Below are 18,343 nucleotides of genomic sequence, written 5' to 3'. Positions count from 1 at the left end.
TAGAGCAAGAAGAAACGTTTTTTTTTTTTTTTGAGTAATAAAATATTTTGACATTGAAATTTTGTTTGGTTCTATAGTAGGCTAAGAATTTTTCAATATATCTTCGTAAGTATTGAATGATAAAACGTTTAGTACCATAAACAATAAGTTCCATGCTAATTTTGCCATTGAAAGATTTCAACCAATTTCTCCGAACTTAAGAATTTAACTCGTTAATGAAAATAAATTAACTGCAACACTCAGCTAATTAGGAGTAAATATATGAAGGTATAAACTCCGGTAAACGGATTTTTTTTACTACATAGATCATTATACATCTTTTGGAAGTCTTTAAACTTTGAAACTTTGCATTGGAAATAGGCAGCTGATCATTGTAGGACTTTCGTTTGCGCCATGGAATTTGATTCATGTCGAATGCTCCGAATGTCTTAGAGTCAAAGAAGTTTTCTTATTTTTCGTCGTACTACAGATATTTGAAACAAAAATTTTCATCAAAATTATTGTCTTCTAAAATAATCTCCGAGCTGTTGGCAATTTCCAAGACCCTTTATGAAATTGAATGGGAAAGTCCTAGTTGAATTTATTCACAAATATCGATGGAAAAATCTGTGGTACATTCAGATTATTATTTTTCCTGAATTGACCTGGTGGAAACCCACTAATAAGGGCATTATAAAACTTATGGTGCACTCAAGTCAAAACGGCCAGTTTTATCAATTTCTGGATCGACAATATTTAACTTTTATTTCGGAAACCTCAATCTAGTATTGGTATGGTTGTTAGTAATTTCATTGCTTGAATATTTCGATTAAATCATGAAAGTACACGAGGAAAATTTTATTCATAGCATGCACACGCATTTGTTGAAACTTTATTAAATTCCATCTCGTGGTTTAAATTCATTTTTGGTCACTATACAGCATTATTGCGGTTGCAATAATAGGGAAACTAAAAGTAGTTAGCTCAGTTTAATTAAGCTTCAAATATTTGCTATACCTAGCTGCATTAAAGTTGATGATAACCATCCGTTGATTATGATACTTTGTAGTTATGAGCTTTATTATGTTCTTTATTATGAAAATTTTCTTTACCAAATCTTGTCAAGGTATTTTTTTGGGGTAGAATGACCAGTCAAATATCAAATATAAGAAGAATATATCCGGCATTTGATGTTTTTTATGTTTCCCTATCCCAAATATGGTTGTCTAAACTCTATAGATCAGAAAATCTAACTTAGTTGAGGAGCAGTCGACATCAATTGATCTATCATCTTTAATAGCATCACACAGAACCGTTTTCTCCAAATATTTGGTTCCAGTTGCTCAAATTTTCTTGTAAATCCTTCTGGAATACTGTTGATTCGTGGAGGCAAGTTTATGTCAGATAATCTAGCTTAATTGAGCAGCAATCGACATCAATTGTTCTATCATCTTTAATAGCATCACACAGAACCGTGTTCTCCAAATATTTGGTTCCAGTTGCTCAAATTTTCTTGTAAATCCTTCTGGAATACTGTTGATTCGTGGAGGCAAGTTTATGTCAGATAATCTAGCTTAATTGAGCAGCAATCGACATCAATTGTTCTATCATCTTTAATAGCATCACACAGAACCGTGTTCTCCAAATATTCGGTTCCAGTTGCTCAAATTTTCTTGTAAATCCTTCTGGAATACTGTTGATTCGTGGAGGCAAGTTTATGTCAGATAATCTAACTTAGTTGAGCAGCAATCGACATCAATTGTTCTATCATCTTTAATAGCATCACACAGAACCGTTTTCTCCAAATATTCGGTTCCAGTTGCTCAAATTTTCTTGTAAATCCTTCTGGAATACTGTTGATTCGTGGAGGCAAGTTTATGTCAGATAATCTAACTTAGTTGAGCAGCAATCGACATCAATTGTTCTATCATCTTTAATAGCATCACACAGAACCGTTTTCTCCAAATATTCGGTTCCAGTTGCTCAAATTCTCTTGTAAATCCTTCTGGAATACTGTTGATTCGTGGAGGCAAGTTTATGTCAGATAATCTAGCTTAATTGAGCAGCAATCGACATCAATTGATCTATCATCTTTAATAGCATCACACAGAACCGTTTTCTCCAAATATTTGGTTCCAGTTGCTCAAATTTTCTTGTAAATCCTTCTGGAATACTGTTGATTCGTGGAGGCAAGTTTATGTCAGATAATCTAGCTTAATTGAGCAGCAATCGACATCAATTGTTCTATCATCTTTAATAGCATCACACAGAACCGTGTTCTCCAAATATTTGGTTCCAGTTGCTCAAATTTTCTTGTAAATCCTTCTGGAATACTGTTGATTCGTGGAGGCAAGTTTATGTCAGATAATCTAGCTTAATTGAGCAGCAATCGACATCAATTGTTCTATCATCTTTAATAGCATCACACAGAACCGTTTTCTCCAAATATTCGGTTCCAGTTGCTCAAATTTTCTTGTAAATCCTTCTGGAATACTGTTGATTCGTGGAGGCAAGTTTATGTCAGATAATCTAACTTAGTTGAGCAGCAATCGACATCAATTGATCTATCATCTTTAATAGCATCACACAGAACCGTTTTCTCCAAATATTCGGTTCCAGTTGCTCAAATTTTCTTGTAAATCCTTCTGGAATACTGTTGATTCGTGGAGGCAAGTTTATGTCAGATAATCTAACTTAGTTGAGCAGCAATCGACATCAATTGATCTATCATCTTTAATAGCTTCACACAGAACCGTTTTCTCCAAATATTTGGTTCGAGCTGCTCAAATTCTCTTGTAAATCCTTCTGGAATACAGTTAATGCGTGGAGGCAAGTTTATGTCAGATAATCTAGCTTAATTGAGCAGCAATCGACATCAATTGATCTATCATCTTTAATAGCATCACACAGAACCGTTTTCTCCAAATATTCGGTTCCAGTTGCTCAAATTTTCTTGTAAATCCTTCTGGAATACTGTTGATTCGTGGAGGCAAGTTTATGTCAGATAATCTAACTTAGTTGAGCAGCAATCGACATCAATTGATCTATCATCTTTAATAGCATCACACAGAACCGTTTTCTCCAAATATTCGGTTCCAGTTGCTCAAATTCTCTTGTAAATCCTTCTGGAATACTGTTGATTCGTGGAGGCAAGTTTATGTCAGATAATCTAGCTCAATTGAGCAGCAATCGACATCAATTGATCTATCATCTTTAATAGCATCACACAGAACCGTGTTCTCCAAATATTTGGTTCCAGTTGCTCAAATTTTCTTGTAAATCCTTCTGGAATACTGTTGATTCGTGGAGGCAAGTTTATGTCAGATAATCTAACTTAGTTGAGCAGCAATCGACATCAATTGATCTATCATCTTTAATAGCATCACACAGAACCGTTTTCTCCAAATATTTGGTTCCAGTTGCTAAAATTTTCTTGTAGATCCTTCTGGAATACTGTTGATGCAATTCTTTATTGTGACCAATTAATATCTGTCGATCAATAGAAAGACTGCATTGTCCAAAATGCACCTGGAGAAAGTATATCCACCATACTGACCCGATATTGCACCCTCATATCTCCGTTTTTTTTATTGACTGAAGTTTTGAATTTTCTGATGATTTAATACTAATTCTCGATTGTTATATATTTAGATTCCGAATGATCGTTTCATACTTCTTGAATCACACCATAGATCTTATTCAGTAGTCATAAAACTGTCAAAGTGTCGTATGCAAATTAATCATATTTGTTTTATTCCCTTATTAATTACCCACGTACAGTACAGTCGTGAATATACAAATTCGTAAATGAAGAGTGATAACTCCTATGAGAGTTATGGGATAATACGAATGAAATGGTCACGTCCAGTGTTGCCTTATTCGACTCTTTCGAACGATCTGTTGCATACTGAACAGGTGCTGCTTTTGATTGATGTTAGCTGCTACAAGTCAGTATCAAATTTGTTTTAACATTTATATCTGATATATTGACAAATGATGTATGAGAATTTGACATTTGACATTTGTCATTTGACATCTTCATCAACTTGTACAATTTGTAACGAATCTAATAGACGAAATAGGGAATTTTTGGAAACGGTTTACATTCACAAAAACGAAAAAGGCGTGTTTAATATACTTATAAGTCAGTATCAGTTCTGTTTTAACAATTATATGCGATATATTGACAAATGATGATGAATTTGAAGAAGATGTATTTGATAAAGAATATAAAAAAAACCTTTAATTATTTGTAACTTTGTAACGACTAAGATACATGATAAAGCCTTCTTGTAATCGATATTTTCTTTGTACAGGATAAAAGAGAATTTGACATTTGACATTTGTCATTTGACATCTTCATCAAATTGTACAATATGCCACGAATCAAATACAAGAAAAGGATAATTTTTAGAAACGGTTCATATTGATAAAAATAAAAGGTAAAAAATTCTAATAAATTAAGTACTTTATAATTAATTTTTATTTATTTTATTTTGATGTTCATGATTTAGGTGATGTATTGATTAATATAAATACGCAAATTGTCAGTGTCAATATAATATTTTGATAAAGATTGAGGTTAAGTCGATTTCAAAAGAGAAGAGACCCAAAATCAAGAACATTTAATATATCAAAAGGTCTAAGAAATGAGAAATTAAAGAGATTTAATCTATTTTTGTGATATGATTTATATTATAATGGGAATTAATGATAAACGAACGGAAATAGATATTACAAAGATTGAAATGGATTCAAGGAAAAACAATTCTGAGTAAATATCGAAAATAGTATTCAATTGTTATTTTCCGCTTCTTTTAAATTGCTTTTTCCAATTTTTCATTGAGATTTATTACGAATCTCAAAATCTGTCGAATAAATCTACCTCCAAGTTATTTTCTGCAATCCTATACAGACTTTTATCATAGGCGTGCTTTATTCGCTTGGGAATATTTTGCATTTTGGTGAGTGGTAACTCAAGGTCTGAATCAATAAAGAGGAAGCCCGAGAGATGCTAATTTCTGAGTTGAAAAGATGATTTAAGGGTCGCTCGTTTGTTTCTAGGGCCTTTCTGCTTATTGCAAGCGTTTATCTCCTGATGGATCATAGTTCCCTGGGAAATTAAAATCGAAGTCTGTCGTTTTAAGATAATGGAAAAATATTTCATACATATTCTTATTCAGTGACTCAAATTTTACTCACAAATATAAAAAAGAAAATTTGGACGCTTTTGATACCGTTAGAAAATTTATTACTCTCACTATGGTATCAATATACATACTAGCAGTATTTACTAACAAGACAATAATAAATACTGATGGATCTAAGACGAGGGATGGAGCTGGAGTCCCAATTAGGATTTAGAAAGGATCCCAGTACGATAAAACCACTATTTGTAGCCCAAATACTGGTTCGGAACTGCTACTACCAGAGAAACCAGTGAAAAGATGTAGTTATGCGTTTTATTGATTACGAAAAAGCTTTTGTCATAGTGCAACAATATAAACTCGTTCGAATTCTGAGGCGACTTGACTTACGAAACTTGGTTATGTTAAGACTGGTCGTCAGACGTAATCAAGTGCCGGATATTAAACCAAGGATCTCAATCATGACATTCTGACATTGACCTCACAATATGCTACGTTTGGTCAGTAATATTGTACGGTAAGGAAAGCTGGATACGATGGGTCCAGTATAGGCCCAGACTTAGACCAAGTTTGTACAGCTCTGGCCCTAGGAAGCCATTATTGGGACTCTGAGATGATAACAATGTCCCTCGCTTGGTTCGCAAGCCTGGACCAGGTCTGGTTGCCTAGATAAACCCAAGACTGGTCTGCAACCGTAGATCAGGCTGGCAGAGTTCAACCAGACTTGCCTGATTATAGAATGTTACCCAGACTTAGACCATGGTAGGGTTTCCCAGTGTTGGCACAAGCTAAGCCCCGTCGTTCAAGTCTGGGGGCTCCTACATGGGTAGAAACAGAGATAGAAGGAAGAATGGGATTGGGCAGTAAGAGGATGTCGTCCATCAGAGACAGGATAAAATGGTCAGAAGTGATGGTAAACATCCAGTAATGGATAATAGAAGAAGAATGGAATAGATTTGTTAGTAAATTTCATCAAGGATATTAAAATTAATATTCAGGTAGAGCTATTAAAAAGTACAAAACATGTTATAGGTATTCAATTTATAACGTGTTATATATATATCAAAATAATCAGTCTGTTTCATTATTGACGCCATACGAAGCATCTGGTGGAAGTTTTGATTGTTGTATTCCTAAAAAGTGACACTACAAATCCAAATAACAACAAATTTTGTGAGAGGGATTCACACGAACTCGAGCGAGTTATGGAAGAATTATAAGTTAGGTTATGTTGAGATGGGTTAGATAAAGTGGACGATGCTGGACAGAAACTTTCTGTTTCAACTAGAAGTGTTGTTTGGTTTATTGACTGCGATCTGGATTTCAGTTACATCGTAAAGTTTTGATTGGAATTTCAGCTACACGTTGTACCAAAATTTTTGTACTTTTGAATCAAGTAGTGATTTGTATCGTCTAATTACTGTTTTGCACGAGTTGTGGTTAGCTTCTGGGTAAAACAAGGTGTGATTTTGAACTAGATACTTCTCATTATATTTTTTTAAATCGACCTATATCCATTTATGGTAATTTGATATTTTCATGTAGTGCGTTCTAATTCGAAATAAACAAAATATATTGATCGACCTAGTTATTTATTACACATGATTCATGACACGTTCGTTGTGCGATCAAACGCATTAATTTCAATCGAAGATCAATGAGTGGAATACATAAATATTGATAACGGTATAATATGCTTTGTTTTTTTATTATTTGAACGGCGATCAATAGTGTGTGTTGTTCATTATAATTTTACCCTTTCATGATGTAGCTTAATCAGCGAAAGTTTTGTTCTCGAAGCTTTCAAAAATAATATAATAGTTTCATTTCTACTCATTTAGAAATAAGAAAAAGTTTGCGTCAAAAGGATATGTTGAAAATGAACCACAAATAATTGTTTTACTAATGATGTTAGATTAAAACCATAGAATACGATGGGCTATTTTTCAAATATTAAGGCTTTCTTTTCGCTTGATTATTTAATAAACAAAATTAAACTTGAAATCCGACATTTTATGTGAGATACTTTTGAAGTATCATCTTTTAAATGACAGCTGTCAAATTTCGTAATTCTGGAACAAAACAAACATAACATTTACAAATGAAAAATGACATTTTTGACATTTGGAAGATATCTGATGTATTCTCTTAGTTTGGCTTCAAATCCGAAGATAATGTCTCTCAGAGTTTCTGAAATGTTCAAATTTGTTTTGAAATATTAACATTTTTATATAAATCTTGAATATTTTCTGCTGAAAATTGAAACTAATTCTTGCTTGGTTAGGTTTTGGTAGTTTTGCGGCACATTCTGTCAAACATGTTTAGAAATGTCAAAGTTTAACAAATGTCACAAATAGATTAAGATGGATTATAGAATTGTACGAATAATATTGAAAATAGTAGAAGTTGTAAGTAATTACATTTAAAAATTTTTTTTCTATAAATCGTATTATTCGTATTAATTATTATTATTATTAATTAAATTCGTATTAATATGGGGAAGTATTAAAAAGAGAATATATTTACTCAAAATTCTAGCGAAGTGGTCAACAACTTGGAGATATTTATATATACCGAGTGACTAAAAAATCAATTTTTTCAATATTTCAATATTTACCTCAATCCTTTTTTGGATGTTACGAAAAACCGGTTGAATTTAGAAGTAGAACCGTACACGCTAAATACCGTTTTCTACCAAACCGATTTTGGAATTAATTTTTGCAATCCTTTAAATAAGAAATACCAAATTTGTTCCACTGTATGAGACGGCGACTAATAGCAAGTAAAAGACGATCGAATCATTCCGGGGGGTTAATTAAAAACATAACCTCAAAATTTTCAAAAACTTTTGATAATTATCTAGCTTAGGTTACACCTCTCCGATTTCGTTGAAATTTTAGTATGTTATAGAGAAAATTATACTAAAAAATTTGAATATTCTTAGTTAAAATTAGTGGTTAGGTTAGGTTAGGTTAAATTAGGTTAGGTTAGGTTAGACATGCGAAGCAAAATTATGATATATAAATTGTTTTTCTTTTTCTGGAAATTCAAAGTTGAAAAACTATGTGAAGGGATGATTTCCGCGCCCCACATATATATATCAAATTTTTCAGCGTAATTTTCTCTATAACATACTAAAATTTCAACGGAATCGGAGTGGTGTAGCCTAATCTAGATAATTACCAAACTTTTTTATCAATTAATTGATTTGAAAATAGTTATTTATGTAACAAATGTATAAAGTAGCCTTAAAAAGGGCTTTACTCACGAATTGCATACAATTTTATTCACGTAAAGTATGTATCTTTACTCGCTAGTGATATGTCACAAAACAATTATGAATTCTGTCCATCTATACTTAATATCTTAAGAGTTTTATCGCTGATTTAAGATTTTTGGTCATTTAGTATAAATAATTAAAAATATAAACTTCCATAGTTAGTTATTTATGCTACAAGGGATGGTAATAAAGTGCGAGATCAGTTAATCTTCTTACTTATGTCTACATTTTTTTTCCTACAGAATTCGTTCGTAGATTTTGATTAGTTTAAGCCGTATGAAACGATGGGTAGCTTTGAAAAGTTTCTATAGTATTATTAATTTTGACATTTTGACATTTTGACATTTTGACATTTTGACATTTTGACATTTTGACATTTTGACATTTTGACATTTTGACATTTTGACATTTTGACATTTTGACATTTTGACATTTTGACATTTTGACATTTTGACATTTTGACATTTTGACATTTTGACATTTTGACATTTTGACATTTTGACATTTTGACATTTTGACATTTTGACATTTTGACATTTTGACATTTTGACATTTTGACATTTTGACATTTTGACATTTTGACATTTTGACATTTTGACATTTTGACATTTTGACATTTTGACATTTTGACATTTTGACATTTTGACATTTTGACATTTTGACATTTTGACATTTTGACATTTTGACATTTTGACATTTTGACATTTTGACATTTTGACATTTTGACATTTTGACATTTTGACATTTTGACATTTTACATATTATCATCAGTGTTGCCATATCTCGAAACTTAATTAGCAATAACGCAAACGTAAAATAAATTAACATATTTCATACAGTATTATTCTCAATGTAAGAGAGAATTTTCTTTTCTTTTCACTTATCTATCTGAGTTATATAATATTTGTTTTTAATTGAAGATATTATGTTTGATTGGACTGGTTTTGTTAGAACATACAACGGTATTTTTTGACAGATGGACATACGAAATGCTAGTACTGGTTTTCGGTGGTTATTTCGTCATATGCTTGAATATCCTTTTCACTGTTTACATGGAAGAAGAATTCAGCGAGTTATCGGATAAAGTATTCATGGCCCTTGGAGCTTGTTTATCTCTAACTGCAGGTAATGTATGACGGATCTTTATTGTATTTACACTTCATTTTCAAACAAATTTCTTTCGTAGTATATTCAATATACTCCTCATTGATCATCCACTTTATTCACCTGATTTGGTCACGTTTGATTTCTAGTTATTAACAACGTTTAATACGAAGAATGAGGTAGATGAAGGACGTCATCAATTGTTGAGATTAATCTAGAAAATAACTTCTAAAATGTGTAAACTTTCTGTAAATTGAATCAATTTACAGAAACTATCTTTTTTTATCTTAAAAATGTATAGAATTACCCTCGTATAAGTGTAACCAATAACCAGATGAATGATTAACATTAAATTTAGATTCAGTATTTTTATTATAACGAAATATACGAGGGTGGTTCAAATATGAACCGGAATTATTAAGTTACAGAGCTGTAATTTGTTCTAGAGATCTGCATCACAATCTACACCTTTCCGAAAGCTTTCGAATGCCTTTTTCGTAAAAATATCTCGACTTGTCACGTGATTAATCTACTTTGGCATTATTTTCGAATCGCAGTCCGTCAAATACCTTTTTCAATAGACCAAATAATAATCGTCGCACGGGGACAAGTCTGGACTATAAGGAGACTGTTTTCCAGCCCAATTAGTTCAAATTTTTCATCTTAAGTCAAGCTGTACGCCGTCTGACGTTGTCTTACAGCAATATCGGACTACGATTTGAAATATCAATTTCAACTGGCGCGTTTGTGTCTTTCTTCATCGTTTCCATTGACGTTAGTTTGCTGTCTGGAATATAATGTTGTACTCAAGTCTCGTGGTGAATATTTGGTGCAATAAATTTTGTCCTGCTTCTTCGTACCGCTTCAGGAGACGCGCGCGAACTTTCCATCTTGTGAATTTCGGCTAAAAATTCAAAAGTCTTAGCACCTAACTGGCTTAAACTGGCTAATATTTGATCCACTTTTAATTTTTACCAATAACCTTGAATCATTTCAGGAATCTTCACATTAATGAGATATGTCAAAAGAGATAATACTGAAAAAATATGGTTTTATACATCGAAGTTAACTAGATCAATGGAGTTACCTATTTGTATAATATCTTTGATGTTGTTTATTGTATTTGTTGCTGATATTCTTTCAGCAAAAATGATTAATGAAGATTAGATTGAAACCACTTATACTTTAGTGATATTTGTACCAATAAATTATTGACAAAACTTGGATTTCTGCATTTATTTCTAGAAATATGTGCAGCAACAATTTTTTTTAGGCGTTTGTGTTCATATTAGCTCGATCTTGCTTATTTTATATCACTCAATGTACTGTTTTCACTAACATATTGTAACGAACTTAAACCGTGAAGCTGGTTCTGTTCCTGTTATACTGGAAGTCTCAAATTTGGCGAATCGAGCTTGTTTACGAGTGAGAGGTTAGTTTATAATGAATAGAACGGTGGACAGTAGTGATAAGTTAATTATTATATAATTACATCACAATCTTTTGAATTAAAGTCTATATATTCGTGTCCTTCGTTATTTATTTCTGTTTGTTTTTATTCCTTATCAATATAGTGTCTAGGTATTCATATATCGTTAAAATTGACAAAACCGTTAAATTCACGTCAAATACAGGGAAATTATATGCGGTTATCGAGCCGAAGCATCCCTCTAATGAATTACGAAGTCCCATCAACTCATAATTATTCACAAAATGGACGTACAAAGTTCATAGAGAGATAAAACGGTAGAAAAATTGAATGTCAATAAAAGTATACTGGATTTTTCGACGTTGATGTTGATTATATCTAAACATTAGCTTTCATAGAGAAAGTTTGTTTTATTAGAGATGTTACATGTTATATAACTGACTATAATATGACAAAAGTTTAGTGATTGATATATAATAATGTAGTCAAAGATTGGACCGAACTAAGGGGTTGTTTTTACAGATATCATTTATTTGTTAATGGTATTTCTAAACTCTAAAACATGCAATTGAAAAGGGGGAAATACCTAAAATCTAAAACATAATCAGACTACGTATAATATGGAAAGAAAGGGCCCTCGTATTTCTGACAAATAGCGACGTTGTCTATTTTCGCGTAAAGCGAAATATTTTCGTTACATCGTCTATTCTATAATTCAATAATCTATCTAATTGAGTACGTAATTTACTCGTGAATATGAATCGAATCTTGCCTCGAAGCTTTATACAGAAAATCAATTTATTATACCAGTAAATATGATAAATTGCACGACTTACGTTACAGTGGACCTGTCAGTTACGTTAAACAGTCATTTAGTCGCCTGTCGGTTTTCGCAAACATATTTTATCCATGCATTGCCATTTACGTATAGGACATAATATTAATGACTTTATTTCAAATATTCGTAGCTTTTGTTTTAACGAAAAGCGGAGCCGCTTGGATAAAATTATCAATGTCTATATTTGATACCATAAAACGATGGGTATAAAGTAGATTTGTGGTTTTTAAATGTATTTATTGTAATGAAACACCGAGGTACATATTAAAACAGAAGAAGAACCTTATAACATTGACAATATTGATTCTTAACCTACAAATTAATGTTGAATCTTACATCGTCAATTTTGTAACCTCATAATTGTATAGAAAAGAAAAAGAAGAAATTACGAGAGTGTACTCTCGGTGTATCACAAACAAACATACAATGTAAAAGAACATAATCGAAAAAAGTGACAATCGTTTGAAAAATAGAATAAAAGGCGGGGAAAAAGGTAGGAATTAGTTAATAATGAAGTAAATGAAAACTAGAGTGTATTAGTAGTGATCGGAAAACCAAATAGGGAGTTACGGAAAATGAATAAAATGAAAAAAAATCCGTAAGGGTATATAATGACTTAAGGATTCTAAACGGTTGATTAAAATGAAAAAAATTGTACAAAATTATACTATAGTACATAGAATTAATTGTAGAGGTGAAGGAATCGACGTTAATTTTTAAAATAACATGATACTTAACCTATAAATTAATGTTGAATCTTATATCGTCAATTTTATAACCTTATAATTGTATAGAAAAGAAGAAAAAGAAGAAATTACAAGAGTGTACTCTCGGTGTATCACAAACAAACATACAATGTAAAAGAACATAATCGAAAAAAGTGACAATCATTTGAAAAACAGAGTAAAAGGCGGGAAAAAAGGTAGGAATTAGTTAATAATAAAGTAAATGAAAATTCGAGTGTATTAGTAGTGATCGGAAAACCAAATAGGGAGTTACGGAAAATGAATAAAATGAAAAAAAATCTGTAAGGGTATATAGTGACTTAAGGATTCTAAACGGTTAATTAAAATAAAAAAATTTGTACAAAATTATAATATTGTACATAGAATTAATTGTAGAGGTGAAGGAATGGACGTTAATTTTTAAAATAACATGATACTTAACCTATAAATTAATGTTGAATCTTACATCGTCAATTTTATAACCTCATAATTGTATAGAAAAGAAGAAAAAGAAGAAATTACAAGAGTGTACTCTCGGTGTAAAACAACATAATCGAAAAAAGTGACAATCGTTTGAAAAATAGAGTAAAAGGCGGGAAAAAAGGTAGGAATTAGTTAATAATAAAGTAAATGAAAATTCGAGTGTACTATTAGTGATTGGAAAGATATTAAAAAAAATCCAGAAGTGTGGATAAGACTCGAAGTTGAGTTACAAAAGTCAAACAGATTCCTAAACATTTTGGACCGAACTGGCAACGTATATAATATAAACAATCGTTATTTTAGATCGTCAATTCTGCTTTTCAATATCTGTCATTAGTGACAGATCCCGAACAACGATAATTTATAATATTCTTTTCGATATTTGATCTAAATCACTAGCTTCGAATCGACGAAACTGCTTAGAATAATTAATCAAAATTTTATTTTATATTTCAATCAAGTTTACGCATTATTATAAACCTACGAAGAGAAAGAGTGTTTTTCATATGATACAAATGTTGTAACCTTTTTGATAGACGTGTCAAACATGTCATAGGTTATATATGGTGGCACATACACATAAAACTCATGTTTACAAAAATGGTTAGGTTAGGTTAGGTTAGGTTAGGTTATGTTAGGTTAGGTTAGGATTAAGTTAGGTTAGGTTAAATAAGGTTTAGGTTAGGTTAGGTTAGGTTATGTTAGGTTAGGTTAGGATTAAGTTAGGTTAGGTTAAATAAGGTTTAGGTTAGGTTAGGTTAGGTTAGGATTAAGTTAGGTTAGGTTAGGATTAAGTTAGGTTAGGTTAAATAAGGTTTAGGTTAGGTTAGGTTAGGATTAAGTTAGGTTAGGTTAAATAAGGTTTAAGTTAGGTTAGGTTAGGTTAGGTTATGTTAGGTTAGGTTAGGATTAAGTTAGGTTAGGTTAAATAAGGTTTAGGTTAGTTTAGGTTAGGTTAGGTGGAAGTGCTTGTAATTATGCTGGTCCAAATAAAAAGGAAACCATCGAGACTTCTACGAGAAGAATTGAACTTTCGAATTGTACAATTCACCGCAAGATACTACCGGTCAAAATAGCTTCGAAAACTCGATTTACGAACCTCAGCTACCATCCAGTTCACTAAAAAACTTTGACAGACCTGAGAGCTCTCTATAACACAGACTCTTTATCCAATTTTTATACGAGGTGTGGCTATTAAGTAACGAGACTAGCGTTGCTACAGAAACAGAACTCTTTAGACGTGATATTTACTGGGTTTGTATGTAAATCGGTTTAGCCGTGGCCTTAGTTTGTATAGATGTTGTTTTGTCGTAAATACGATATATATAAAAATAGATTGTTGTAAAGAGAAGTTCGGGTGGTTCTTTCACGCCAAAAACGATTGAAAATATAGAAAAAGTCGGTAATTCTTTCTCATGAAACTGAATTAAGTAACAAATATACATCGAAGAGAATCCGTACATTGTAACATAACTCGAAAGCCACTCAAACTTCAAAGTTGAAGCGTTCTAAATATGCTCCATCTTACTACGAAGCTTGAAGGGATTTTCCCTAGTGGTATAAGGTAAATTAATATAGATACGATTTGATATTCTCACCTCATAAATTCTCCCTCTAATTTACATACAATCTTTCCTAGTTCAACACATTCGGATGATATACACGTTCAAATTGAGACATGCTATGACGATTTGTATATAAGAATCATGACTGGTATATACAGAGTGATTCTGATTTCTAATATACAATCTTCTTTAATTCAAACATACTTAGATTTAAAACATTGTTTTTCCTATTGAATCATGAGCTAATTTGTAAAAATTAGGTTCTAGATTTTGCTCTGGTCCATCGAGTTTTCGCCATTCATGAAATCCCTTTTATATCCACCGACTCTATAGTTTATTTCTTATTATTTTGTCCAAATCCAACAACAGATACTCGATCAAATTTATGGTCTAGGAGATATTTAGATTTTTAGATCGTTGTAGATACCAAGGGAAAAATTCGCCATAAAGAAACATTCTGAAGAAAATTATCGTAAATTGTGATTATTTATTGAAAATACTTACAGGAGGTATTGAAACACGATCAAATTTATCTGATTGAACCGCATGGGTTTTCCAATAAGAGGTGTTATTTTGATATTCAAAGAAAAATATCATTTTTTAAGATAAATGGAACACAACATCCTCCAAATGGCCGCCACGACTGCGCTTACAGGACCATATCCTTTTCATGAAAATTTCCGTAACCAAATTGCAAAGCGGCTGCCCTATGTCCTCGATAACCGCACGAATTCCATCTTTGAGGTCTTGAATCGATGCTAGACTGTTGGCGTAGACCTTATCTTTCACGTGGCCCGAAAGGAAAAAGTCGCAAGGTGTTAAATCACAAGATCTCGGTGGCCAATTGTGATCACCTCTTCCCACCACTTTTTCCCATAAAAGATCGATGGATTCGTTGCTTGTGTGGCACGTAGCGCCGTCTTGTTGAAAGTAAACGTTGTCCAAATCAATACCATCCAATTCCGGCCATAACAAATCATTAATCATCTCTCGATAGCGCAATCCATTCACCAATGACACCGCCAGACCATAAACCGCACCAAACAGTCACGCGTTGAGGACGGAGAGGATTTTCAACAATAACTCTTGGGTTTTCCGAGCCCCAGATTCGACAATTTTGTTTATTGACGTAACCACCAAGGTGGAAATGGGCCTCATCAGCTAAGATGATTTTCATGCATTTCAAGGACCCAATCAGCAAAGACACGACGTTGTTGATGATCGGCCGGCTCGAGTTCTTGTGTTAACTGAACTTTATAGGCCTTAAGACCCAAGTCTTTATGCAAAATACGGTGTAATGACGTTTGTGGAATGGCTAATTCCAAAGAACGACGAGGAACGGACAAACCTGGGTTTTCTTCAACACTTTGGGCTACAGCAGCAATATTCTCAGTTGTTCTTGAGCGACGTGCACGGATTTTATTCTTCACATCACTAACTTGTCCCAACAGTTCAAAGTTTTCCACCAATTTGTGTGTTGCGGTCCGAGAAGGTGCTTCACGTCGACCCAAAAATGTTTTAGTTTTACGAACCGTCTCCGCCAAACTTTCACCATTTTTATAGCGAATTTTAATAATTTCAATGCGTTGTTGAACGCATTTTCATTAATGGCGTAGTTTTTACTTGTCAAATGTCAAAAAATGACAGCTTCAAAAGTGACATTTACCGAAATAGCGGGCTGTTCAAAATAACACCTCTCATTGGAAAACCCACAATTGAACTGAAGGCAGAAACCAAAGTTCAAAGAAAAATAAATTACTCTGGAAGTGTTTAAAAGCTGCCCACTTCGAATATTTATCACAGTTTTTTTTGTATTCGATAAATTGTAGACTAAACACCTCAATGTTCCTAAATTTCGAAATTTTTCTTTTGTAAGTAACATGATGTTCGACAGTTTGCAGTTCAATCATAAATATTTGATTATGTTTTAATATAAGTAAGTATTTTCAAAAAATATTGAATTTATGATAATTTTTTTCAGAATGTTTCTTTATGGTGAATTTTTTCTTGGTATTTATAACGATCTAAATATCTCGTAAACCATAAATTTAATCGATTTGAACAAAGAGTACTTTTTGTTAAAAAAACTATTGAAAAATTGATTTTTACTATCTTTAGACTGTACAGGTTGTCCCTGTAGAAGTTACGGATTATTTATTTCGTTCTATCAAAATAGAATATAACAAACATTAAGTAAAAACATTTAATTAATTTATAAATGCTATTTATTCATAGTTATTTTTTTTATTCCCACCTGTATGGATATTTGACATTCACCAAAGCATCTAATGGCATTTGGATTTAATGAGTTCAAAAACCACCTGCTTCTGTTCAAATAATTCCTGTAGGAACCATACGTGATTCGTCCTTAAATCGTCTTTTAAGGATAAACCTCAACAAAGACGGATTCCGATCGGAATTGTATAAATTTCGAAGAACAAATTTTCGTTTCTATCGAAAGGGAGTCAAACGTCACTTATTGAATTATAACCTAACCTAATCTTCTTATTTTCAAATATTATCATGTAAATTGGTCATTTATTCTGTCAATCAAGCGGGGCTATCAGTCAAACGTCACATATTGAATTATAACCTAACCTAATCTTCTTTATTTTGAAATATTATAATTTAAATTGCACTTTTAGTCTGTCAATCAAGCGGGGTTATCAGTCAAACGTCACTTATTGAATTATAACCTAACCTAATCTTCTTTATTTTGAAATATTATCATTTAAATTGGTCATTTATTCTGTCAATCAAGCGGGGCTATCAGTCAAACGTCACTTATTGAATTATAACCTAACCTAATCTTCTTATTTTCAAATATTATCATTTAAATTGGTCATTTATTCTGTCAATCAAGCGGGGCTATCAGTCAAACGTCACTTATTGAATTATAACCTAACCTAATCTTCTTATTTTCAAATATTATCATTTAAATTGCACTTTTAGTCTGTCAATCAAGCGGGGTTATCAGTCAAACGTCACTTATTGAATTATAACCTAACCTAATCTTCTTATTTTCAAATATTATCATTTAAATTGCACTTTTAGTCTGTCAATCAAGCGGGGTTATCAGTCAAACGTCACTTATTGAATTATAACCTAACCTAATCTTCTTATTTTCAAATATTATCATTTAAATTGCACTTTTAGTCTGTCAATAAAGCGGGGCTATCAGTCAAACGTCACTTATTGAATTATAACCTAACCTAATCTTCTTCTACGAGATATCAAATTTAAATGAATAGGAAAACTGAAAATAGCAGACATACATACATGAAGGGTGAAAATAAATCAAACGGAATGAAAAATTTCAATCGAAATAAAGATTGATAACTTACACACACAATTAAAACGATAACACGATTTGTAAACATTCTAACTGCCTTTAAATGTGCAAATTTGTAATCGTCCCTCGTATTTTTCCCTATAAAACATAAGGGAAACCCGGATAATTATCGCCATAACAAATTTTAGTTTGAAATGTCACAATGACCATTCTATAGACTGAATTTTATAGGGCACTACATTTTACAGGCTAAAGAGATAATAAAATTAACCGAAAAAGGCCAAACTGCAAATTACTTTCTGTCGCCCGGAGATAATATCGTGGTATGAGTATTTCCTACGAATCGTAAGTCTATTTTGAGTTTAATGGTATATAACCTTTAAGGAGAGTTGAGATAACGAAGCATTAACGTTTATCTTCCTCAATTTAAAAGATTTTTTGGTATAAAGGGAAACTAGTTGAGTCTGAGTTGGTTTGAATCGACCGTATGGAATTTTTTTG

General features: G+C 32.0%; 2 protein-coding genes across 2 annotated transcripts in view; one reads left to right on the top strand and one right to left on the bottom strand.

The window, feature by feature from the left end:
• Nucleotides 1–18,343, bottom strand: part of LOC130900089 (cysteine-rich motor neuron 1 protein) — a 119,256-nt gene that overhangs the window by 49,869 nt on the left and 51,044 nt on the right. The gene's annotated exons all lie outside the window — the stretch shown is intronic.
• LOC130900091 (uncharacterized) lies at nucleotides 7,462–10,715 on the top strand. The gene is made up of 3 exons (XM_057810434.1): nucleotides 7,462–7,534; nucleotides 9,327–9,531; nucleotides 10,508–10,715. Exons 1-3 carry the CDS (start codon nucleotides 7,490–7,492, stop codon nucleotides 10,675–10,677), a joined length of 420 nt encoding a protein of 139 aa, XP_057666417.1. The 5' UTR covers nucleotides 7,462–7,489; the 3' UTR covers nucleotides 10,678–10,715.

This window comes from Diorhabda carinulata, chromosome 12 (genome assembly GCF_026250575.1).
Source record: "Diorhabda carinulata isolate Delta chromosome 12, icDioCari1.1, whole genome shotgun sequence".
Lineage (NCBI taxonomy): Eukaryota > Metazoa > Arthropoda > Insecta > Coleoptera > Chrysomelidae > Diorhabda > Diorhabda carinulata.
The sequence above is the reverse complement of the archived record's forward strand: the minus strand, read 5'-3'. Positions and strand labels throughout refer to the sequence as shown.

Bases quoted from the DNA above. Each gene is read 5' to 3' on its own strand.
- LOC130900091 (XM_057810434.1), top strand. From the start codon at position 7,490: ATGGATTATAGAATTGTACGAATAATATTGAAAATAGTAGAAGTT. The intron at 7,535-9,326 runs GTAAGTAATTAC...TTTTAATTGAAG, and splicing joins TATTGAAAATAGTAGAAGTT to ATATTATGTTTGATTGGACT. The intron at 9,532-10,507 runs GTAATGTATGAC...GAATCATTTCAG, and splicing joins TTGTTTATCTCTAACTGCAG to GAATCTTCACATTAATGAGA.